Source organism: Lissotriton vulgaris, chromosome 4_1, assembly GCF_964263255.1.
Source record: "Lissotriton vulgaris chromosome 4_1, aLisVul1.2, whole genome shotgun sequence".
Classification (NCBI taxonomy): domain Eukaryota; kingdom Metazoa; phylum Chordata; class Amphibia; order Caudata; family Salamandridae; genus Lissotriton; species Lissotriton vulgaris.
In genome coordinates, this window is record NC_141691.1 from 222,708,065 (window position 1) to 222,734,388 (window position 26,324).

At 48.1% G+C, this 26,324-nt stretch overlaps 1 protein-coding gene across 1 annotated transcript in view; it reads left to right on the forward strand.

Moving 5' to 3' along the window:
* Positions 1-26,324, forward strand: part of NKAP (NFKB activating protein) — a 237,436-nt gene that overhangs the window by 128,109 nt on the left and 83,003 nt on the right. Inside the window, exon 4 of the mRNA XM_086918538.1 lies at positions 11,750-11,860. Within this exon, the coding sequence (XP_086774664.1) occupies positions 11,750-11,860 (111 nt within the window). The remainder of the gene's footprint in view (positions 1-11,749; positions 11,861-26,324) is intronic.

Genomic DNA, 26,324 nt, shown 5'->3' on the forward strand with positions numbered 1-26,324 from the left:
GTTTGTTTTTTCACTTCAGCGGGCCTTTGTAATTTTTTAGGCTGAAATTGTGCACGTTTTGATTGTCTACCTTCTCCATTGTCCTTTCTCCACTTGTTGTTTGAGTTACACTTAAGAAGTTGCTTTACAGTTTGGTATTTATTTTGCTGATTTTAAAATTATGGTTAACAAGCAGGAAAATACGGTGATTCAAACCAGAGTGAAACGCTTTTGAAAGTTTTCCTTTTCGTTTAGCCCTACATAATGGTCATCAAGGTGTCTGCAAGAGGTAGTCTGAATTGGTTTTAGTGTATATGAGGCATGCTTAAATGGCTCTGGGGTGTTCTCTACACTGGGTTAATTAGTGTTTATGTGCGTCATCGGGGCATGTGGTACATTAATGTTGTTGCATTAATCCGTCTCCCCATCCTGCTCAAGCGGCCATCAAACTGGCCTTTTTGTTAGAGGAAACAGAACGCCTACATGGTAAATAATAATTTTACGGGGCTCTAGGAAAGCCCTTTGATGCTTTCTTTGCCTGAAGTGTTCGTGACGCAGATGTCTCCACAGCCGATGGTGGTGTCATTGTGTCGGAGTTGTATGGTGAATGTTGTCTTTACACCCAAGCACAGACGGAACAGATGTGTGGCGGTTTCTGCGCCAGTCCAACTGGCTGTTCAGAGACACAGGCTTGACAAGAGTCAGACTCCGCCCCAGGCTCCCGTTGACAGCAAGGAAGGCTTTCCGGGAAAGGCGCCTTCCGGGACGCGGGCCAAAGGTTAGTCAAAGAACTGCGAGAGGAGGTAACCGATTCGATTAGCTCAACTTTTCCCAGGCACGGAGGCATGGCGACTCGAGGATGAAAGTTCGCCTGGCTACGTATTTTAAATTAAATGTAAGCAGTGGGGGCGTGGCCAAGATGGCGGGGTGAGCGGACGCTTCCTCCCGTAGCTCCTCCGGCCCAGCTCAGCTCGAGCCCCGATTCCTGCGCCTCTCTCCCCCCGCGGCTGCTCTGCGGGCGAGAGTACTGTGCCGGAGTTCCTGGGGCACATTTTGATATCATTTTGACATCTATCGCCCTGGTGGAAGTGCCCGAAAAGTTTATTCAAAGATCGGACCACCGGGAAGGGCCTGGATCGGACCACGGAGAGGAGCCTGGAGGCGGAGCGTATTGCGGCGCTGTCCGAGCGCCTCGGCTGGGCCGAGTGCTGAAAGCTGGTCTTCTCGAGAGAACGGGCCCGGTGCGCTCCTCGGAATATAGGGGCTTCCCGGCCGGAGCCTGCGTGACCAGAGTCATCGCTGGACAGCGGACCCTGGACCCGCGCTGGCGCTCTGCCCCCTTGCCACGGATGTCGGTGTATGATGCCATGTGGATCCCGAACCTGGAGGCAGGAGACGGAGGTGTTTGAGCGGCGGCCGACCTGGATGCTCCCGCCGGTACAACTGTGGGATACTGGTTTGGAACTTTCCTGGCCCATTGCAGCCCGAGGGTCCCCTACGGTCATGTCGGCCTGGGCCGACTTTCCGGGATCCGCCCTTCCGCCATCTTGTCACTGAGGAGCCGGAACGGACGACCCTGGCCCGCGCCCTTGTCGAACGGGTGCCTCCTTTCGCCCTGACTCCGGCACCACCCTCCCCACAAGTGAACTACTGAAGGACCCTGGCTTTGGCCCTATTCGCCGCCCTGGTTGGCACGAGGATCGTCTCGCCCTGGCCTGTGCCGCCATTTTGTTGCCTGTGACGCATCACCCTTGTCTCCGGCGGGGCCTTCACATCTGGTACCCACGAGCGGCTGGGCACATCTACGGCGGCCCGCTCTGAGCTTTGCCCACGGCGGTGGCCAAGATGACTGGGAGAGGAGGCGCGAGAAGAGGAGACCGCACTCTGCCGGACATGCTGAGCAGGGCCCAGCAACTGCGGGACAGGACACAATCGTCCCCGGGGTCCTCTCGGGCCTCGGCAGACGCCACTGGAGGCGAGCCACCGGTCAAGAGGTCCTTCATGGAGGACTTATTCAGCTCCCTCAAAGAGGAATTCCAGACGCTCAAAACCGAGGTGGCCAGCGAGGTCCGTGAAGTGCGCAGAGAGGTCGAGGGCCTGGGCGAACGTGTTGACACGGTGGAAACGGCGGCCCAGCGCCGCGATGAGGAGATCGTCCATCTACAGCAGGACGTCCTACGCCTACGGGAGCAATGTGTCGAGCTCCAGGCCCACTCTGAGGACCTCGAGAACAGGTCCAGGCGGAACAATATCCGGGTGCGGGGCGTCCCATCCGCAGATGAGGGAGCAGACCTGGTGGCCTATCTGCAGGACCTGTTTCGAGACATTTTGGGAGAAGACACGGATTTTCCGATCCGCATAGACAGGGCGCACAGAGTGGGTCGTCAGCGCCAGTCGTCGGCACCCCCACCTGATATTCTGGCGTTCCTGCCGGACTTCCCCCTGAAGGAGCGCATTATGACGGAGGCCCGCAGGAAGCAGCCTTTGACTTTCAGAGAGCGGCCCGTGGCGCTCTACCAGGACCTGTCCGCCATCACGCTGCAGAAGCGTAGGTCCTTCCGTATCGCTACGGACTTTCTGCGGGAACATGAGACGGCCTACTCTTGGGGTCACCCCTTCCGTCTCATCTTCCGATGGAATGGGGTGTTACATCAGCTGCGCTCCCTCCAGGACGTCTGCGGGGTGCTGGGACTCACAGCCACGGAAGAAGAAGGCGCGACACCCGCGTGGAGGCGCCCCGAGCGACGGAGTCGGCGACGATCGAGGAGACGCCAATCACCGGCGACTGCGAGTCGCCCTGATTCCCCTACCATCAGGGCGGATATGGCGGAGGCCCTGAGAACGGCGGCCAGGAACTTGCCTGAAACCAACGGCGTGGCCATGACGGCCTAACTTCACTCCGGGGGGAGAGATTCTTAGCCTCTACGATGCTGGGTTGGGGCTGGGGGGGAGCGGTTGGAGGTGAGGCGCTGAACGTCCACTTGATTGTTTTCTGCAGACTCGCCCGCTCGGGCTGGACTGAGACAATGGGGTGTTTTTCTTTGTTTATGGTTTTGGCTAGTTGCCATGGGTTGGTTCTGGGAGGGCTTAGGAGTTGGGTTATTGTTGGTGGGGTCCCGTCCGATATTGTTCATACACATGCGAGGCCGGCTTTGGCCTTCCCTGCGCCCCTGCCCCGCGCGCCCCCCGCTGATCCCTCGCTTTCTGCACAGCACCTCGACCCCCTTGGAGCGATGCCGTCCTTGAAAGTGGTGACCCTTAATGTTAAGGGTCTGAATAACCCTGTGAAGCGCAGGGCGATCCTTTCCCTACTAGAGGGGACGCAGGCGGACATTTGCCTTTTGCAGGAAACTCATTTACTTTCCAAGGATTGGCATAGGCTGCGCTCTGCCAAGTTCCCCACCCAATTCTTCTCATCGGCGGCGACCAAGACTGCGGGTGTAGCCATTCTTTTAGCCAGCTCCTTCCGGGGCGAGGTGTTGTACAAGTATGCCGAGCAGAAGGGGAGGCTCCTAGTGTATCGCATGCGGCTTGGAGGCATCGCCTTCACGGTTGGCTCCGTTTACAGCCCGAATGACCACCAGGATCGTTTCCTGGAATCTGTGTTAGTGGACGTCACTGCCTCGCCCGATCGCCATGTTGTCTTGGGGGGAGACCTAAATATGGTCTTCGACTCAACCTTGGATAGGTCTGCCCAACGCTTCCCGCAGACGGGGGAGCTTTCTCGAGCGGTGCAAGACCGGATTGCAGAGATGGATCTGCATGACCTCTGGCGCACGTTGCACCCCACCGATAGGGACTATTCATATTTCTCTCACGCGCACCGCACTTATTCGCGGCTAGACTATCTCTTGGTGAGCGGGCCGCTTTGCTCGGCCGCCACGGCGGCAGACATCGGGGTCTTGTCCCTGTCCGATCACGCACCGGTTTCCGGGGTTTTTACTTGGCCGGCAGCCCCCCCCCCTCCAGAGGGATGTGGCGGCTTCGGGATACGCTCCTCCATAAGAAGTCGGTGGTGAAGCGAGTGGGGGAAGTCATTCAGGAATACCTGGTCCACAATAGTAACTCCGACACGTCTCTAGCGACGCAGTGGGCAGCCTTGAAGGCGGTCCTCAGGGGGGAATTTATTTCCATTTCCTCGGCGGAGAACAGAGAGCGGCAATGTAAGAGGGATGAACTGACGGCGCAAGTCAGGGAACTTGAGCAGGTTCACCGCCGAACGGGGGCTCCTCGAGTCTGGAGGCAGCTGAAAGCGGCGAGGAAACTCCTCTCTGCACTGGATCTGGACCGGGCGGAATACGCGGCGTTGCGCTTGAAACATGCCTTCTATACAGGCGGTGACAGATGCGGCAGGCTCTTGGCCCATCGGCTCAGGGCTGCGCAGCAACGCAACGTGGTGAAGGAGCTGGTGGGCGCAGATGGGGTCCCGGTTTCCGGTGACGCGGATGTGGCGGATTCTTTCCGTAGCTTTTACGAGGCGCTCTACGCCGCGGAACCCTCCCCACCGGGAGAAGCTGAGGCCTATCTGGAGTCCGTGACCCTCCCGTCTCTGGAGCCCGCCCAGGCGGACCACCTGGAGAGAGACATCCATGTGGAGGAGGTCATCTCCGCTATCGCACGGTTGAAGCACGGCAAGGCCCCGGGCCCGGATGGCTACACGGCCTTGTTTTACAAGACCTTCTGCTCCACTGTGGCGCCTATCCTGGCTCGCTTGTTCAACTCCTTCTCTGAGCCGGGGGCCATCCCGCCGGACCTTCTCTCGGCGACGGTGTCGGTTATCCCGAAACCTGGGAAGGATCGGACCCTGTGTGGTTCATACCGGCCCATTTCGCTTCTGAATGTGGACCTCAAACTCTACACAGGGATCTTGGCGGCCAGACTTGGACTGCACCTGCCGGGCCTGGTGGAGGCGGACCAGGCTGGTTTTGTGCCCGGTAGGCAGACAGTCGACAATACCAAGAGGGTGACGCACGTGTTAGAAAAGGCCTCACGCGTCCCGGGGGAGCGGATGTTGCTGTCGGTCGATGCGGAGAAGGCCTTTGATAGGGTTCATTGGCCGTACCTTGAGCTGGTTCTCGGGAAACTGGGGATCGGCAAGAAGTTCCGCACCATGGTCTTCAATTGTTATAAGAGACCGTCGGCATCAGTGCGCGTCAACAGACACAGCTCTAGTAGCTTTGCCATTGAGCGTGGCACGAGACCGGGATGCCCCCTCTCACCGCTCTTGTTCGCCCTCTATATGGAGCCATTCGCCCAGAGGATTCGCGACAATCCGGACGCTATTGGGGTTAAGATGGGTCAGTATACTCCTATTGTCAGCCTATATGCGGACGATGTCCTGCTGACCCTGGATGACCCCAGGCGGTCGCTCCCAGCCTGCGTCCAGGAACTGGACGCCTTTGCTCGTGTGGCCGGCTTCAAAATGAACATGTCTAAATCGGCTGCCCTGGATGTGTCACTCTCCGCGGACACCAGGCGGGACCTCCAGCGCCTCTTTCCTATGCAGTGGTCCTCCTCCACGGTGCCGTACCTGGGGATCCTGCTTGCGCCTACGCTGCCGGAAATGGTCACGGCCAACTATTCTTCCCTTAGCAGGAAGATCAAGGAGGAACTCGGCCGATGGGGCAAGGGCCTGCTCTCGTGGCTGGGCCGTATCGCAGCGGTGAAGATGACGGTACTGCCTCAGATCTTGTATCTTTTTCGCGCTCTACCTCTCCAGCCCCCTGTAGGTTGGATACAGCAAGCGCAGGCTGACATCTCCCGTTTCGTGTGGCAGGGCCGTAAACCTCGGATGAAGAGGGTTCTCTCCACGCTTGCCCCGGAGGCGGGGGGTCTCGGTGTTCCGGACCTCCGGAAGTATTTTCAGGCGGCGCAACTCCGGTATTTGGTGGAATGGAGCAGGTGGGAATCGGACAAGCACTGGCTCTTTCAAGATCAGGCAGTTGCGGGTCGCACCCTTCAAGAGGTTCCATTCCTGCGGCGCGCACACCGCCCGGCCAATCTCTACGCCTCCTTCGTCACCCGGGTCCCACTACGAGTGTGGGATGCGGTTTGTGAGCTCCGCGAGCTGACTACTTTCCCATCACCGTTTACACCCATTGTCGGCAACCCGGACTTTACTCCGGGCCTAGAATTGGGAGCTTTTTCCCACTGGGTGAGTGCGGGCTGCAGGGCGCTTTTTCAGATTTATGGTCCGGAGGGCGTGCTCCCTTTCCAACAGCTCCGACAGGAGTTTGGTCTGACGGAGGGGGACAGACTGCGGTATATGCAGGTCCGCCATTGGGCTCTCCAACCCCCAGTGCGCGACGTCGCTGCCCGTCAAATCACGCCCTACGAGCGGTGGCTGGTGACCCGGACTTCGGACGCCAAGCTTATCACCGATCTATATAAATTTCTCCAACCCCCGCCGTTTCATTATCACAACCCGGGGAGAGAGCGCTGGCACAGGGAGTTGGGCAGAACCCTGAGCCACAAGGAGTGGGACAGGATCGCATATCGGGCGAGGCACTCTGTGTACCACACTGGGCTGACGGAGACCTTTACTAAGGTGTCTACCTACTGGTACTACACCCCGGAGAGGCTCTACGAAATGCACAAACTCACCGACAAGGGTTGCTGGCGAGGCTGCGGACAGGAGGGCACTCTATCGCACATCCTCTGGGCGTGCCCGATACTGTCTGCTTATTGGAAGGAGGTCTTAGATGAGGTGGACAAGCACTTCGAGGTAGAACTCCCGCGCTTCCCGGCATATGTCTTGCTAGGCCTTCCCAATGATTTGATGTACCCGCTGAAGTCCCGCAGGGGTAGGCAGATTGCTATTGCGCTAGGCTCAGCGGTTCAAAATATTCTTGTACACTGGCGCACACCCACTGCCCCCTCTATCACTGGCTGGTTACATAGACTCTGGCAGGTACTGGGTATGGAGAAGATGTCGCTTACAGTGGCTGGAAATGTAGATCAGTTCGAGGAGCTCTGGCACCCTTTCTTGGCACTGCTGTCCACGGAATTCCGCGAGCTTACATGTCCGCGGTACCTACGCCTTCTTCGGCTGACGCCGCCGGCGGCTCCAGCGGATTGAGAGGGGTGGGATCAGAGGGGATTTGGGGTTAGGGGTAGGTGGCTGGGGTGAATGCTTTTATCGCGGGCTAATGGACGGGGATGTTGGGGTATTGTTTTCTTCCTTTTCATTTTTTTAGGGACGGGGGGCTTGGAGGGACTGGGCTGTTTTCACTGTGTTGCGGGACGCTACTCAGGCTTAGCTTTGATTGGGGGGGTTGGGGACTATTGGAGGGTTATTCGCACTGCCTTATTGCCTTATTACATATGCCTTGTTCCCCTCCGGGACTACCGGCCTCCCTATTTTCCTCCAGAACTGATGCAACATACCGCTTTTTGTACTGTATGTAAACTTGCCCTCCTATTTCCCTTCCCCATGTTTCTTTGTGTTCTAATAAAATGCTTTAAACCTAAATGTAAGCAGTGAGGTCAGGGCCGATCTGAGCCCCAGCAGCAAACCCAAGAAGTAGTACTAGCACACCTTAGAAAGTTCATGTTTCTGCTGCAAAGATATGTATGTAATTAGCAGGTGAGAACGTCGGCTTCCAAAAGGACCAGCTCGTCATCATTTAGAGCTCCAAAAAAAGAAAGACAGTTGAGTAACAGCAGCACCTGCTGGTAATGGACCAAGCCTATTTCTAGTTTTTTTTTTCTCCAGAAAAATCCGGCCCCATCGTAGTTTCCAGGGACACTTGAATTATGCGCGAGAGGTGGACCAAATTATGTGACCGGGTTGGCTAAATTATGCTTGAAGAAAATGAAAATTATGCAGCATAGTGCAGCACATTTTCGTGTTTTTATGTTTTTTAACACCTGGTTTGGGCAAACATTTTATCTCATTAATACCAGTTTAAAGACCAAATGTAGTAATATACAATTGAAAGATGACCAGTCAACCTTTTCAAAGGGATTCCGCTGTGCAGCAACACTTGTTGCCATATTTTAATAACTTTAGATCCGATTGAGCTCGAAACACATTTTTTTGTTAAAATCTGAAGATTGTGCAGCTGATGATGGATTAATTGGGAAATGTGGCAAATCCTCAGAATCACATAATTCCAATGGCCTTGCATAATGCACATGGAAGTATGAAATATAATATTGACTCACATCTGTCAACAAAGCACCCCTCCTACATATAGGCGAGCTAGAGAAGCCCCGAGCCAAGCTTAGTCCAGATAGCTATTTCTGATTTAGTTGTCGGCCTTTTTCTACACCTTGTATTCGATCTTTGCTACCCAAGAACGGAGAGGCTGGACAAATGGTATTAGTTCACGTAGCAAAATCACTTAAATTAACCTAGAAATATGAACAAGCTAAAGTACAGATCACGTGGTCACTATCCCAAGTGCACAGGCATTAGTTAATACTTTTTGGTATAGATAAAAGATGTGTCCTGTTAATTAAACTGTTACATGTAAATCAAGAATGGCATGCAAAAGACACTTAAACACGCTCTCTCGCAGTGTTCACCCCTCCCCCCTGCTGCCTCGCTCCCCCCCCTGTACTCACAGTGTTCCCCCTCTCCCCCGGCCGCGTCGCTCCACCCCCCTGTACTTACAGCGCAGAGCGCACACCATGGTCCGGAGCTCCCCCCCCGACTCTCCCGGGAGCTGCTGGGGGCGGGCGGGCCTGCTCTGCCCCGTACTCGATCCTGCTGTTCTCCCTCCTCCAAAGGGCCTGGAAGAAGCAGGCTGCCCCCGGTACAGCCCACCCCCGGCTCATGGCTTCTGGGCGCTAGGGCACCAGCCGGCTCTGAGAGAGGGGTGAGGCTGGCACTGGTGAGGCTGCAAGAGGGGGGGGGCAGAGCCTGAGGAGGGAGGGGGGACGGCTCAATCCAACACCATGTGTATCCAAGGAGCAGCCTCCCACAGGCCTGTGCCGCTCCCCCTGTGTGTCCAGCCCCACCTACAATAAGTACTGGTACCCCCACTTTATGTGCGTTCGAGCACCGCCCCACAGTACTGGCCTATGCTCCCGCCCTTGTGTGTCCAGCCCCACCTACAATAAGTACCAGCGCCCACACTATATGTGGGTTCGAGAGTACAGCTCCCACAGGGTTGGCATGTTCCTTCAATGATGTTCAAAGCCCCCTGCCGCAGTACTGGCCTGGACCCCCCAATTCGAGTGTGTTCCAGTTCCACTCTCACAGCACTGACCTGTGCTACATCTGTTGAAAGACTTCCCACACAGTACTTGTCTGTGCGCCATCCCATGGGCTTTCACCCACTCCCACCCACAGTACTGCCTTGTCTGTCCCACAGACCACCCACAAAGTACTGATCTGTTACCCTACTCGATGCATGTCCGCCTCCTGGCACAGTAGTGACTTACGCCACATATCTGTACTAAGCCCCTCCCACAGTCCTGGCCTGTGCCACCACCCCAGGTGTATCAGCCCCACCCCCACAGCTTTGGCCTGAGCACTCCCCACCTGTGCGCCTGCCCCCTTGTGCTCCATTGGCTGTGGCCTCTTTCTGTCCAAAGACCCCTCTCAGTACTGGCCCGTACGCCCAGCCATATGGGGGATGGGAGTCTCACACCTCTCATGTACATCTGCACTGCTAAACCTCCAAACAATTACCTGGAAACCTGCTCTCTGCCGGGGGGTCCAGCTAATTGTGTGTCCCTCATGTGAAATCGGCTCCTCACTCGGTGACCGTGTGAAAGGAGCCTATACCGTGTGTCACATGGTGGCACCGTATGAGTTGGCATGTGTGCCCATTCCAAACCTCTGTGTAAAAACAATCCCAGGAGAGTAAGCTGTGCTGCACAGCACTGTATTTTCACATAAAGCTTAGACCACTCGTAGGTTACGCATTCGAAACCCCGCGTGCACCCTTGTTTGCATGCGCTTCACTTGCCATTTGAGTCTAGACTTACTAAGGCGTTGCACCGCTGCAAAGTCATGCAAACCCTCGCAAAGTCTGCAAAGGGTGTTTTACTTTCCAGTACAAAGGATTCCTGGGCAAAGGGCAACAAGCATTTGCAATGCAGTAGGTCTCGCATTAATAAAGTTTGAGCTATTGGCATTGTAAATGACAATGCCTTTTATTCATTTGCATTGGTGCGTAAACAAGCACTTTGTACTTATAGCCCATGCTTATGAGAAGCAAGGCTGGTAGTTTCTTTTACTGCCAGCCTTGCTCATCGTAAGCAAGGACTATAAGTTCAAAGTGCGTGTTTATGCACCGATTGCAGGTTTTAAAAACAAATGAATAAAAGGCATTGTCATTTACAATGTTAATAGCTCAAACATTAATAATGCGAGACCTGTTGCATTGTAAATGCTTGTTTGGTTCTGGAGTCGCGTGCTATTCACCCAAAAAAGCTTCAACACCTCATATGGGGTAGCAAGCTCTGTATAATGCAAACCATTCCCTCTTCTATACCTCCTCTATCCTTCTCAATCCAAATAACAGACTAACATATCCACCACTCAAATTATTTTCATATTTCACCTTAGTAATTCACCACTAATCTTTTTGGGTTCCGGAGAAGCGTGCTGCTCAACGAAAAAGAGCTTTGACGCCTCCTCCGTTGTAGAAAGCGCTATATAAATGCAATTACAATACAATAAATGTTTCATCCATTTTCCCCTATTCTTTAGGTTTGGAGGGCTAAAGCAGAAGCTGCTGCAACATATGGAGCAGAACTTTGGTGATATGTTAGTCTAAAAGCCTTGGACGTGGCAGAATTTTTATTTCTAAGAACAGCCCTTAAATTGCCCCAAAGTATGCCACATATTCTTAAACATGATTTAGGTTTACGTTCCATTGCACCCCTAGTGCATTTGAAACCCATCTTGTATTGGCTACAGATTTGGTCAGCGACTGAGCTGGCAGAATATAGGGAGGGCCTAAGAGATGTCTCCAAAAAATACTGGAAAACAGTTTTGTTACGCTGCTTTGACTATGTAAAACACTCCTTATACTCTATGAATCTGCAGGAGTATTGGTTGTCTCCTGTAAGTATTCCATCCTCCACAAATAAGAAACGGAATGCCATCTATTGGGAGCTTTGGGAGGACAAATGTCCCTAACATATGGTCATGGGTCAAATGACTGATTATTTCATAGGATTCCTAATTACGACTCCTCTGCCTAATGCAAATCCCCCATCCCCCTTGTTGTGTATCATGGTATTACTACCTTTAGAACGTGTATTTTTTAATGATAACGTAAGCCGGAGAACATGCACTTTATTTAGCGAGGCTATCCTGTGAGACAGGGTAAAACCCTGAAACCTCAGTTGTAATTTTGTATCTATGCTACCTTGGTTTTTATAATGGATACATCTGTATGTTTTAGATTTTAAATATAGTATGTACGTGTCCAGTAATGCACTTTATTACAGTACCTGCTTGTTAAAGGTTATTATTCTGGTCTGATGCTCTTACAAACTCATTCATTTCAACGTGACATGTATACACTGTACTTTTAGGCATGACTTACCACACTAGACTCTTTTCTATGGTCAAGTGTGTGTGTACATCTGGTTTGCGTCCTTAGGCCAAGAGTGGATACTTCGAAGAATATTTTAGGCATGGTATTTCTATATTATTTTTAGCTGACATTGTGTTGTGCTTCCTTTGTAAAAGTGTTAATATTTTAATTGTATTACTTTTATGGCCATCGGCCAAAATAAAGTAAATAATACTAGATAATGTCAGATTTGTTTGTTAGTAACATGATCATTTTTAATGTCTCTTTAGAAGAGCGAAAGAAGAAAAAGAAGAAAAAGAAAAAGAAGAGAAAAGGCTCAAAAAAGAAGCGTAAAAAGAATTCTGAAAATAGTGACAGTGAATCTGAAAACGACTCTAGCGGTACGAAAACTACAAATTTGAAATCATGCATATTTTACTATTTTGCCATTGTTTCAGTGAGAAGGATTTGCAACAATATAGTCTCACTTGTATCCAAATGCAAAACGTATTTGGGTGTTTAAGTACCTGGGCCACTGCAATTTAGAGATTGTGCATCAGCTTTGATTTTTGCATAAATATACCTTGGCCGCAATATACCTTTGCCGCATTTGCCACATAATCCATCATCTGCTGCATAATCTTCTGATTTTAACATAAAAAGGTTTCTAGCTCAAATGGTTCAAAAGTTACTAAAAATACAGCAACTCGTGTTGCCGCGCTGTGAACGGCCCTCTGCAAAACTCAACTCGCCACCTTTCTGTTGCTTATTGCTAGATTTGGATGTTAAACTGGTACTAATGAGGTGTAACAAATGCACAGACCGTGTTAGCATGTTTACAAAAGGTCGAAATAATAAAGTAATAAGATTACAAAATATGCCACATTGTACCCCATAATTTGTCTATCCTTGCAGCATATTTTACTCAACCCTGCCACATAATTCCATTTGCCCTGGTAAGTAGCATGGATGTTTGGTATTTATATATCTTTGTGCAAAATGTCCGATAGTCTGCAAGTAAATCGTGTTTTCAAAACCTGTAATCTACTAAAAGTATGCCTTATCTAAGAATGCTTTTTTTAACACCATAATTCCACAAGTACTGTAAATTATGGCTCTCGATCAACAACTTTTCTTCATTTTTATTCTAACCTGTGATTTAAAAAAAAATGAATTCCCAGCATTAGCATTTCCTGTTTCTGTTAACTTGTACAAGTTACTTAACGTTGGACAGTAGGCACAAAGATGCGATGAAACTCAGCAAAAATCTTATATCATTAAATTATAGAGTTCCACATACCTGGGACAAATTGTCAATGAAGTAGTCCTTGCCTTTAGGGCTCCGTAGTGATGATGTTGGTATGCACATAAGTAGTAGACTACCAGAAAAAAGAAAACCTTGAGCAGCATGTCTGCAAGTAGGGCATGTGTGTACTTGGACACATATGTATCAGTTGGTCATGTTTGAGGGCCGTTCAGTCTACAAAATGTCATTAACCCAAATTACTATTGGCTTTGTGTTGCCCAAGTCAATTATAAGCATCTGGTATCCAGTATCTGAATAGTTAAGCCGTGCCTCCCATGCCTGGAACTGCTGCTTAATTGGTAAATGATGCTAGCAATGTTTGTTTTAGCTTGTGTAAAGCTCAAACAGTTCCTTGCTTAAGACAGACATGTCTCTCTAAATACGATCTGGTGAGATTCTGAGATTGTCCTGTGTATATTTTGTGAATGCATTCAGAATTTAGTAGTCTTCTTAGATTACAAGGAATACTGAGATGTGTGGAAAGGCTTAAATAGTATGATTTTGCATGTAGCCTCCGAAACCCTTTGCAATGCTTTTTTTATTAGTCCTCCTACCAACTCGAGTGGGTGAACAAATCTAGTTTGGCTGGTCTGTGCAATGGGGTATATGATATTTCTTTTCTGTTAACTGGCAAGAGCATGGCATTTTGGTTGCAACACACACTAAAGTTATGTTTGTTCTTTGTTCTTGTATGAAGCCTGGCTGAAATAATAACTTTTAATTTGCTTTGCACAGTTAAACAAAAGCGTCAGATAATTTTGTGAGAAAATTTGATATTTAAAGCAGGGCATTACACTCCTATATCTGCCTTTTAGTGTTCAGTAATATCAGTGCAACTCTAGTCTTACAAACAGATATTTGTAAAACTATGTCTAACGCTTTTCAAGAGTTTCGTGGCATTGCTAAGTCCCTTTGTTTTGCCAAGTTTGGGGTAATACATTTGTAAATATTAGTCACCTTCTTGTAAGGTTTCAGTTGACTACGGTTGTCCTACTGTTGGATGTTCACAAATATTGTTTATGATCTATCCATTAGTTAAAAGTTGGACTGTGTCTTGTTGAAACCAGTAAGAAGTGTCTTTCTTTAGCCATGAGTGCAAATAAATTAAGTTATATTTGGAAGATTTTACCCGGAAAAATATAAAAGTAATTATTTTATCATGGAGAAGAAGGCAATGAACATGTTAATTATTTCTATCTGTAAAGTTAGATCATGACTGTTTGTGCCTGATTAGTAACTTTGTGTTTCCATCTTAAGAGCCACACATCACCAATGCCTTGGACTTTGAATCAGATCTCTGAATAGTCATTGGGTGTATGAATAAATCTAGTGTCCTAGAGGATTCATACCTCTATACTGTCTCATTGTTCACTTATAAAAAAAGCGTTAGCAAATCCAAACATTGTGGCCTGATGTATGTTAGTTTTGCAAGCATATGCCACAAAAAGAGAAGAAAAACGAAATGCATAAAAGTAGCACGCTTACACTTGCAATGCAGTTTTACATTTTTAAAAAAGTAGCCATCACATATATAATTTTAATAGTATGTGGAAAATTGGGTCTTGTTGCAGTACGCCTCCCAAACACAATTTCTGCCTGGTATCTGATGCATCTTTGACTGTGTACTGCGTCCCTGCTAACCAGGCCCCAGTACCTGTGTTCTTTTCTCTAAACTGTACCATTGATTACACAATTGGTACACCTTTGGCCCACATATAAGTCCAGTGTAAAAGGTACCAGTGGTACCAAGGTCATTGTGACCGGAGAGGGTCTCTAAGGGCTGTAGCATGCATTATGCCACCCTAAGGGACCCCTCCCCAAACACATGAACACTGCTACTACAGCCTGCATTTTTGGTGCCACTAAAAGTGAAGAGTCGGCCTGGCACACATCCCTGAGAGCCAGGTCTACCAGCACTGCCAGAGGCATGGGCAAATCATCTCTACAGCAGGTCTTATAGCCCTGAGGCCGAGTGCACTATACGTCTGGTGAGGGTGAAACCGCATGAGCAGATATGCCCCTATAGTGTCTAAGTCCATTCTTAAAATTTATAAGTGCAGAGGCAAGCCATACCGAGTGTATGGGCTAGGAGCTTGTCATTACGAGTTCCACAGCTCCATGATGGCTTCACCAAATACCAAGATGTTTGGTACCAAACATCTCAGATTAATGAGCCCATACTGATGCTAGTGTTGGATTAATTGATAAATGCAGCACCTAGAGGGTGTAGTCACCCTAAAGGTAAGCGGTCCATTAACTACTACCTGTAACGCCCCTAAAGTTTAGTACTTTAGGTGCACCCCTGAATCGAGAAATTCAGATTCCTCGCAACCTAAAGAAGGACCGAAGAGCCATACCAGTAGTGAAAACTCCAGACAGCAACTTACTTGGCCCCAGCCCTACTGGCCTGTCTGCAGCCCTCAAAGAAACCTCCCCGAAAAGCGACTCGTCCTGCTGGCCCATCGCCCAGCGACCTTCACAACCCTGGGAGGACTGCTTGTCTTCCCTAAAAACCAAAAAATCCCGAGGACAGCGGCCCTGTCCACAAAGAAACTAACAAGAAGAGCTCTAGTGTCCTGCTGAACCGCACAACCCGACCTCCGGGTTCACTTCTGCACCCGACGCCTCCGGCCCAAGTCGAAGTGGCCCACCAGTCTCAAAAAGGTTACCCAGCGGTCCTGAGCTAGAGTCCACAACAGAGTAACCTCTCCTGGACTCCAGGACGACGCCTGCAGCCTCAGCACGAAAGGTCCCCTAACCGTGACCGGCTCTGGTAAGGATATTCCTACCTCAAATGACCCCCCTGCACCCGCAGCCCTCAGGCATTTAGGAGCTCGACCGATGGTGCCCCCAGGTGTCCCTCAACATTCAAACATGCCTCCAGAGCCACTGGTTCCCTTTGCCCAGCTTCCTAGTCAGAGTCTGCAGCCTGTGTTCGAAATCTTCAGGCTCCATTCCTTTGCATTAGCGCCCAACGCTGTGTTGGAACTCTGCACCCGGCCGCCTCTGTGCCACTGAGGGTTTGTGTTTAGTGCTCTCTTGTGCCCCAGTGCTGATTCTAAGCCTTGGCGATTGACCCCCAACTCCGATTTTACCTACCTGCAACCGGCACCTCTTTACGTGCCCCCAGTTTCCATTAACTAACATTGGGCCCTAGTTACCGAATTTGACCTATGCACCCGGCCGCCTCAGTGTCGCTGGTGGTGCAGTCTCTAAATTTGTTTGGCCCTTGCCCAGTATTGGTCCTAAAACCCAAAGACTGGAATTGTAAGTTGTGTACTTTCCTGTGCAATTACAACATTGTTTTCCTTCCGTAGGTTAACATGGAACTGCTTGAAAAACTGTGATATTGTAAAACACATTTTACTGCAACAAAGTATCTTTAGTTCTAAGTAATAAGCATACAAAAAGTAATATTTTTACAAAACATTTAGTCCCGGATTTAGTCATTCAGTGTGGGCCTCATATCTTGCCTGAGTGTGTACAACAAATGCTTAACACATCACTCTGATAAACCGAACTATGCCCACACTACCACAAAAGAGATCATTCGTATTATCTATTTAGCCTCTGTAAAGCCTCTGAGTATCCGCTCGACTCTGTGCTCACTATACCTTACTTTGGTATAGTATATGCAGAGCCAGCTTCCTACAGTATGTAATTGATGCTTTCTAAAAGGCAGGTTCAATTAGAAAGGGTATAGAAATCCTTGAGCCCACAACTGAATTGCCCTCAGGCCGGTATGGAGACGAAAATTTGACTTGGACCCCAATGAACCCATGGCATTATGTACGCCTTCGAGGCAAACGCTGGACCCTGGTCCGAGTGAAAGATACCGCATGCGAAAATTCCCGCAAATCCCTGATGGCAGTTCGAGCATTAGTACTCCTTTGTGGCCACACCCAAACAAAGCGTGTGCACGAATCAACTGCAACTAAGATGTATTTATACGCCGTATCTGAGGAGAAAGGACCGCAGTAATCTAAATAGACACACCCAAGTGGTTAGATATGTACAACTGTGTCTGGGGCGGACGCTCAGCAGTTGAAGTTTTAATCTGCTGGCATATGTCACAATGAAGGACATAATCATGTGTTCGTCTGTACAATCCACACCACCAGGGACGCTGTTGTAAGAGAGATATAGTAGCTGACACGCCGGCGTGAGCCGAGGCCATACCCTCATGAGCTGCTCGCCTGCGGTCCACGCTGGGAATCAACCTGTCATCAACGTCGTTAATTCTCACATAGGGAACTTTATCAGTACTTAAAAGATAAAAGTATTTAGAAGGGAAACCTCTAGGGTAATTACCTCCCTTCTCTGTTAACAGCTATAGCTGCCAAGATGTCAGTCATCATCAATCTTACTTTTGGAACATGTAACTGCTGCTACTAAGTATGCCGCAGCTGCGGCCTTCGCTGTTTCATCAGGAAGACAGTTACCAACATCGTGGGAGCCGTTATTTAAGCTCAGCCACTCGAACCCAAAGCATTTTGTGCTTCATCGTGCTACCTTTGGAATTGCGATAGTCATTCTGAGTCCAAAAGAACAGATTGTCATTGTAAGACTGAACACAGTAGTAAGAGTCACTCACAATAAGAGTAGTCACACAAGGGACTGTGTTCTCCAGTGCAAGCACCAGAGCACATAGCTCTGCCAATTGGGCAGTACAGTCCCCTAATGTCTGTGTATGCACGACATCGGACTTGAACTCTCCATTCACCATAGTACCAATCACTATTGCAGGCTGCAGAATAAGCATGTTTTGAATCCCTAGCCGGATGCGCCGATCAGTCAGTGTATATGATACAATGGAAGTCCTCCAGCGGGCGCATGGTCAGAGGAGCAGGATGAACGAATTCATACTGCAAATACTCTTGTGTCTGCAAAGAGGAGTCAAAGATGAACGTGACATCCGGAGATGTCAAAGACGTGGCCCATTGTATTCACCTCGGGTGCAAAGCTTTTGAATTCGGTACACTGGCTTTCATCACTGCCTCCAAGGCAAGATACGGTATAACAACCAACATGCATTTCCCCTGCGACAGTGCCCGTTCTTTCAGAATCGCCATCTGCACTGCAGTCAAAACTTTTTCCACAGTGGAAAACCGCATTTCAGCCGAGGTGTACAAGTGTGACTTGTAAGCCATAGGGACTGTGTCACCCTCATTAAAAGTCAGGTACGTGATACCAACTGCGCCTGGCACGATTCTTATCACCAGGTTTGTATGGTTGTCACGAGTCAGTAAGAATTTAGATTCAAGAAGATCAGACTGCAAAGATCGCCAAATTGCAGAATGTTAAGGCAGACAGCGAGGTTTGGTAAAAGTAGGTTGTACCAAGTCATAATGCCGTTTGATACGCTGGGCATATTCGGGTATGTAGGTACGCCCGAAGTTCAAAAAACCCAGCAGAGATTGTAGTTTTTTCAGAGTTGCCAGAGTGCTTTTCTCCAAGAAGTGGGATGCTAAACCTCGACCTTCATTGTTTAGCTCATAGCCCAGGAACAACACTGTGTACTCTGCAATTGTAAAAGAGAGACTATGCGGGCGGCGGCAAAGGCGCCTGGACTGTTCTTATTGCCCATAGCTAACCTTCTGAACTGTTTTTGTTTACCGCCACAGGTGAAAGCTGTCCATTGACTACTAAGAGAGGACAGGTTATGGCTAAAAAAGCCATTGGATATGTCAAGTGTGGTTATAAAACGCTTACTCACAAGACTATCCACAAGGGCAGAACTGTGAGTATTCTGTACTGCGCAGGTCCGACAATGAGAGTTCAAGTGTTGGTAATCCGATACCAAACGATACGAGCCATCAGGCTTAGTCACAGTAAAAAAAGGATTATTCATCGGAGACACACACGTTTCAATCACACCTTTTGTTTTTTTTTGGTTTTTTTTGTCCTCATATATGCCACCAGATGTTATATGCTCTAGATGGGTCTCTCTGATGCCTTCTATATTGACATTCATGATACCGCCCTGGAATCAATATACAGCGACCAGAGATCTCCCTGAGGTGGGTTGTTTCCTTATCCAATTCCCCTGCCTCTTGATGGAATGCCTCAGGCTAGGGGAGGACAGGACCGACACAAACCTCTGGCATAATCATCGGACAGTTTACTTTTTTGACCAGGCCTCTAGTTTAGACCATACGTTCTCAGAGCTTTCAGCTCGACCAGCCATGTCCATCTTACAAACTTCCATAATGTTTTTTAAACAGTCAGCAAATCGGGGGGGGCTGCTCACTTCCACTCTTTACATATCTCCCTCCTAGCTATAACTACCACGTAAAATATGAATTGTGAGGAAAAATTATTAATATTATACCCACATGGTAGGCCAAAGAATACTAGCCTAGGAGAACAAGAGATAGTAGTTGATAAGACCTCACCCAGAAAGCCAATTATCGCCTTCCAATACTCCTGGATCTCAGGGCACTCTAGGAATATATGCATGTCGTTTGCTGCTAGGAGTTTGCAGCGGGGACAACAATAGTTCTCCTGTGTTATCTTGTACAATTTGGCCGGAGTCCAATACACCCGATAGGTCGTAAACAGATGATTCCTCCTTAAGTTGGCCGGTTTTATTAATCTCTGGGACAAGGTGAAGGAATCAGTCCATATCTTACTAATTTCTTCAGGGTAATCAGCTATAATGTTACCCCAGAGGCTTACCAACTCATGATCTAGCATTCCTTTTGTCTCTGTTAGCAGTTTATACCAAAGTGATACTTCTCGGTTCCAACCTCTCCCCCTGCAAATTGAGTCAAGGATTCCAGTGTCTTTTTCCCGCTGTAATGCCTGGCTTGACCACCATGCAGATAATTGATAGAATTTAAATCTTGTCAATGACCCATTTGTGAGTGACACTAGAGAGTTCCAATCCATAAGACCTGAATCCACCCATAGATCACCCCATTTCTGGACTCCAGCTGTTTTCAGAGGCAGGGATAACTGGTCCTGAAGACATACTGTTGTGCCCGGAGAATCCCAGATCGGAGTATAAGAGTGGTAGTATGGAATTCCCAAGGCTTTCCGGATAAACCCCCAATTTCTCAGTGCAGTCTGCAAAATCTTAAGACGGACTTTCTTAAAAAATTTCTGGTCGCCAAACTTAAATAAGAAAAACTCTTGGCCCAGTGGCAAATCATGTAAAAAAGCCTGAAATAAACGGCCCTGTGAAGATGAGTCTAATAAGTTAACAAGTAATCTGAAGTTTTTAAAATGGAAGGCGTGGCAGTACAATAATAAGTCTGGTAGGGCCAAGCCCCCGATATTTAAACCCCTCCTTAGTTTTTTCCAGGCTATCCTGGGTGATCTACAGACCCAGATAAAAGAACCAAACTTGCCCTGGAGATTCGCAATTTCTTTCAACGGAAAAGATAAAGGGATGGAATTATATAAAAAAGTCAACTTAGGAAGTATGGACATTTTAATAAGGTTAACTTGTCCATATATGTTTAGTGGCAGGTTACGTCATCTCGTTAGTGTTTTAGTGATGTCTTTCTCTACAGTCTGCCAACTAATTTTTGGGATATTCTTTAATTCTTGAGTTAAATAAATTTCCAAATATCTCATTTTTAGTTTCACACCCTGAATAGGAGTAATATTGTTCCACCCCATGATCTCTGTCTTCTCCCTATTGATCTGATAACCGGATATCCTTCCAAATTCCTCAGCTAAAAAGAATAGCCTAGGTATAGCTTCTATATGGTAGGAGGTATATAAAAGGTCATCTGCGTATAGGGCAGTTTTTAGCTCCATATTTGCTATTCTGAAGGGTTGAATTACATTGTCCTCTCTGATACCAGAAACAAAAGGTTCCATATAAATGTCAAATAAAAAAGGACGGGGGGCAACCCTGCCGAGTTCCACAGGAAATGTTAAAACAATCAGATAACGCCCCGTTGACCAAGACTTTTGCTCGTGGGTTTTGGTATAATGATTTAATACCCTCTATAAAAATTGGAGGGAACCCAAACCCAACCATAGTGGCCCATAAATATTTCCATTTTACCTGATCGAAAGCCTTAGCCGCGTCTATCGCGACCAAGGCTAACGGAAGGCCTTTATCCTCAGCATAGTCCATAGCTCCAATCACCTGAAAGGTTAATTCGTTCAATTGCCTTCCCGGGATAAAACCCCTTTAATCTGAGTGAATTATGGATTTTATTATTTTGGCAAGTCTTGTGGCTAAAATCCCGGAGTATAGCTTCATGTCTGAATTGAGAAGGGAAATTGGCCTATATGATTCAATTTTCTTTACGTCTTTGTTGGGTTTTGCAATAAGAGTTATTGTGGCTTTAGCCCATGAGGGGGGAATACTATAACTCCGGATCAATAGAAAGTTGAAAAGTGTAGTGAGGACCGGTACCAGTTCTGTGTGATCTAAGTAAACCTCGGTCGGTAGCCCCTCCGAACCAGCTGCTTTACCTCGTTTCATTTTCTTCAATTGATTTATTACTTCCCCTTCCATAATCTCACTTTCTAAATACCTCCTATCTATGTCAGAAATTTGGGGTAGATTTCTCCGGGTCAGCCAGGTCTGGACCTCCTCTAACTCTGGATTCTTATCCTCTGTGTGAAGGCTTTGCATAAACCTCCTGGCTTCCTCTCTGATCTCTCCATCTTCCGCATTTAAAACCCCTGTCTCTCTCTGAATTAGGACTTTAATGTTGTTCCTATTTCTTTCTTCTCTGGATTTCCACGCTAAAAGAGCCCCGCATTTTTCTCAATATTCAAAATTCTTTAGTTTGCTGGTCTCCCATTTTTCTTTTATAATTTTTTCATCTCTAATTTTAAGTTGAAGCTGTAGGTCCGAAAGCTCCTTCTCTAACACCGGGATCCTCTCTCTATTTGAAGAAATTGCTCCTTGTAACTCAGTCTTTTCTAGTTATAGCCTCTAATTCTTCCCGCCTTTTGTTTTTTACAGTCTTCCTTTTATGAGCCATTAAAGAACTCAAAACTCCTCTCAAGAAAGCCTTGTAAGTTTCCCAGACACCCTGAGGGGTAGAGGAGCCGATATTGATTATAAAAAATTAATTGGTCTTTTCTCTCACTTCTCTTTTGACCTGGTCATCAAGTAACAATGTCCTTTCCAATGTCCATCTGGTGTTTAAGGGGCTCAAACTTAATAGGAGGACCAATTCCACAACAGCGTGGTCTGAAATCCCCGCGGGTGTAAATGAGACAGAACTGATGTCTGAAAGAAGGTGTTGATCCACTAGAAAGTGGTCTATCCTTGAGTAATGTTTGTACTTTTTGGTGTAGAATGTGAATCCCCTGGTGGAACCATATTTAGTCCTCCATACATCAATCAAGTTAAAGTCTTTCATCATACAACCTAAAGTAGAGAGTGACTTGGTGGGAGCATGATACTTGGCTTTGGAGGTTCTATCTAGAATATGGTCGAAAACCAGGTTGAAGTCACCCCCCAAAATCACCGGGCCCGGGGTCCCAAGTAGAACTGCCGCTAACTTAAATAGAGGACCAGGGTTATCATCATTGGGACCGTACTAGACTGCAAACGTATAAGGGATATTGTAAATGGATAAAGCTGCCACCAACCATCTTCCTGTCTGATCGGTTTCAAATTTTTTCAAGCTTATCCCTCTATTCGCCCGAATAATTATTGTGACCCCCCTAGTTGTTCCCATCTGTCTAGAACATACAATTTCCTGCACCCATCTCAATTTTCCAAAAAGTGCACTACAGGCATTTGCCTCGAGATGCGTTTCCTGAAGGAGCATAAGGTGGGCTTCTGAATTTCTTAAAAACTCAGACCCGGGACTGCTTCCTTCTTTCCCCCATTCCATTGACATTCCATGAAAGGGTTTTAATATTGTTTAACCTACTCATGACCCTGCTCTCATTTTCCTCCCATCCAGAACCTTGTGTAAGACAACTTTTTCCATATATGAGGATTTTTTATCTCTCCCCCCCCCCCCCCCCCAAGCCCTCCACCCAGTGCCCCAAACCCCCCTCCCCCCAGAGGAACCCTCCCAACATACCTGACGATGAAACCGCCGTTGGGAGCCCCAGGAGAGATGCCTCTGGCTGATTGCAAATTTCAAATGACCTTAACTGCGGGTTATTGATCATAACTCACTTAAGGGTAAGTTCTTACTACACATAACTCAAATTCGGGTTTTTCTCCAAATACCACTATATACCACTCTGTGCTTCAAACAACTTCTATATTAAGTGCTCAATATACACCCCCTTTTTTTTTTTACTAAGGCAGCCCAAACCTCAACAACCCTAGCTTCTCTTAATTCTCTTGATTCTCTCTCATCAGAGCTAAAAAGTTATCTACATCTTCGGACTGTGTAAAGCTGTACATTTTATTTCTCCACACGATCTTTAACAGGGCAGGGAATCTCATCTGTACTTGGCCTCCAAGCGATCTCAATTCTGGCATTCTAGTGCCTAGCTCCCATTGTCGCTGTGCTGTTCTTGCTCCTAGATCAGATCTAATGAGATAGGGGTTTGCCCGATAGTGGAGATCTGACTTAGATAGACATCTCCCCAGGATCAGCTCTTTGACACTGAAGGTCTGAAAGTTTACCAATATTTTTCTTGGCGCTTTCCTATCTGCATGCAACTTGAAAGGGTCTCTGTGTACCCTTTGTATCTCCGCCTCCAGGTCTATATCTGGGCAATCTTTTAGGACCCCCTCCCTTAGAAGCCTGCAAACAAATCCCTTGATGTCATCCAGTTCCTCGCCCTATGGGATCTTTAAAATTCTCAGGTTATTTCTTCGAGCTTGGGTTTCCAGTCTCTCCACATCAGTAGCCAGGGATCTATTTTTTGCTCAAAATATCAATGTCCTTTGAGTTTCCTCGTATGGATTTATTTAAGGCCACTACTTCTGTTTCCAGCTTCCCTGTGCGGCAGATAACATCATCTAACTTAGACTCCAGTAGGTCAAACCTATCATGTATCGCCTTTTGATTACCTTCTGAGATCTCGAATTTGGTCATTAAGTCTCCCCTTAAAGACTGAAAAAGATACCCCAACCTATCTCCGTCCAACTCGCACAGTTCTTCTGATCCTGATCCTGATCTTGATCTTGAAACCACAGTAAGATTCTGGCCTTGGTCCGGATCTTGATCTTGGCGCTGGCCTCGAATTGCGTTCTCTTCTTGAATAACTATCAGGCTATTTGAGGGAGGCTCCACTATCGCAAAGGGTATCTTAGGTCTGGTATCTTGTAGGCCTGGCACACTATCATGAGCCTGGATACTATGGGAGGGGAGGGGGGCAGGGGGGAAGGAGGAGGAGTGTATGCTGGAGCTTATTTGCTTTGTATGTTTTAACTGAACCTGCTGTGGCTCCATATCCTGTCTTGAATTCAAGGCCACAATTGCCCCAACCTCTTCACCTCCTACCAACGCACCTGACTGTTCTGACTGTTTATCCCCCTCCGCGTTAGACAGACTCTCCAGGGGACCAAATCGATTTTTTAAGGGGAACATAGTGCTGCTATGCTCTAACTGTGTAGCTGGACTTGTTGACTGCTCCATGATTTTAAAATAAGTTTTAAGGGAAGGAGTATTCTTTACTGACTGCTGAGCAGTGTTAGACCCCTTCAGCTTTTTTACACTAGTCGCCTTTTTCTTTCCCTTACATGGGGTTAACGGCATAGGCCGCTCTCTCTCTTCAGAGTCTAAAACTCCTCCTGCTTTCAACTCCTGCCGAGATCTCCGCTGATATCTATTTTTTCGTCTCCATAATGGGGAGAAAGTTTGGCTTTAAGGGGTTCTGTTTTCAGACCTGAACCACCTGGAGGAAGTTCCACCGAAAGTTTAGAGAGCACAGTTTGCCTTTGTTTTGTAGTGCTCGGGTTGTCCTCGAGTTTTGAAGCCCCCCCCTCGCTAACAACTTTGACGGGGCCTCTACCAATACTAGCTCCATAAACCCCCACTTTGGGGTTGACTTTGGAGATGGCGTTGATGTTAACCCCCCTACTCCACACCTTACCGCTTGTGCTGACTCATCCTGCTCTTTAAGTGAGGTGCAGCAAAATCCCTCGCAGACTGGCCCTCTAAATCTCTGCTGTGCTAGCGCGAAGCGTGTCTTGACCCAGAGGCTCCGCCGGCGTTCTCCCGGGTTTCCTGGATTCCGCTGTAAACACACCTCCTCACGCGTCATGCGACTTGATGCGCAGGTCCTAGCGCCGCCGCCGCCGTCAATGCCGATTAAATGCCGGTTATCTCGAACAAGGGAAAGGGGAGCGTTTAGTATTTTAAAAAGCGCTACCACTTCGCTGCATAGATCTGAACCTTACCCTTGCAGTACAGGGCATTCAGCCTCTCGCGGTCCCGCTAGGACGTCCCATAGTGTCAGCCATCGGGTTTCTCCTGGAGCTGCCGCGACCGGCTCTCAGCCCCCCGCCATGTTCAATCACACCTTGATATCCCAATTGTTCAAGGATTTCTGCCACTGGAGCTTTCGCTTCACGTCGCATGGGATATTGGGGTTGAGGATGTGGCATAGACCGCAATGGTATCTCACGTCTGCGGTAAAATTTGTCACATCCACGTTGAGTACGGTACAACGCCGGTGCCATCACCTTAGCCCACTCTTCTGCATAATTCAGCGCCAGCTCCTTCGGCACTGTGTGTGTGAAAGCAGGGAGGATTACCTCCTCTCCTTGCGGAGCGGACAGAACGAAGGGTGGGGGCCAATCAGCCTCTGCTGACAAAATGTCATAGGTAGTAGTTCGATTTTCCCAAAATACCCCTTTTATAGTACGTTGTATGTCACCTTCAATTAAAAGGACTATTTCATAAAGTCTTTCGTGGAGAGCCACTCTAGTGTCAGCTGTCTCAACAGTAACGAACGTGTCAGTTGCTGTCACCTTCAGAAATGGACGCCATGCTTCCCGCACTACTGTAATTTCCGCCGCGCTGTCTAACAGCGTCAGCCCCCATGTCAGGTTCCGAAGCTGTGTTCTCACTATCCGTGGCATACCTCGCTGTTAAAGCGGCAGCTTTCTTCTTCTGAAACTGGGGTCTTTGACACAGTGAGTCGTCTCGCTTGCATTTACCGTCGGTCTTGCGGGCTGCTCTATGCTCTGCTGGGAACCCCGACCTTTGCCACGGTCTCCTCCACTGGTGGGTGAGACCAATATATCCTACAAAGAGCGAGGAGAACGTTGATCAGGAACCTGAAAACGATCAGGTGACTTAATACTAGCGCTGTTGATCAAATCATATGTGCGCTCAGTAGACTCGAGTATTGGCGAAGCAGGACGTGACCCCTGTTTCTGTTGCTTTTTCCCTGTTTTTTATTCTTATTCCAATTCTGCTTTGGAAAAGAGGGGCGCTCCTCTTTATCAGACGATGCCACTTAGGTTGCTTCTGCTCTGCTATTTTAGCAAAAGGCTTCACACCCAAACTATTGCGGCCAATGGTTTTATAAGCCTCCGCAATGATTTTCTTTAACTGCTGGGGTTTATCGGCATAAGGGACTGCACGCAAAGCATTAGACACTTGGAAGTTCACTGCATCTCCCTTAACATTAGCAAGGATGAGATCGGAAACAACCTCAAA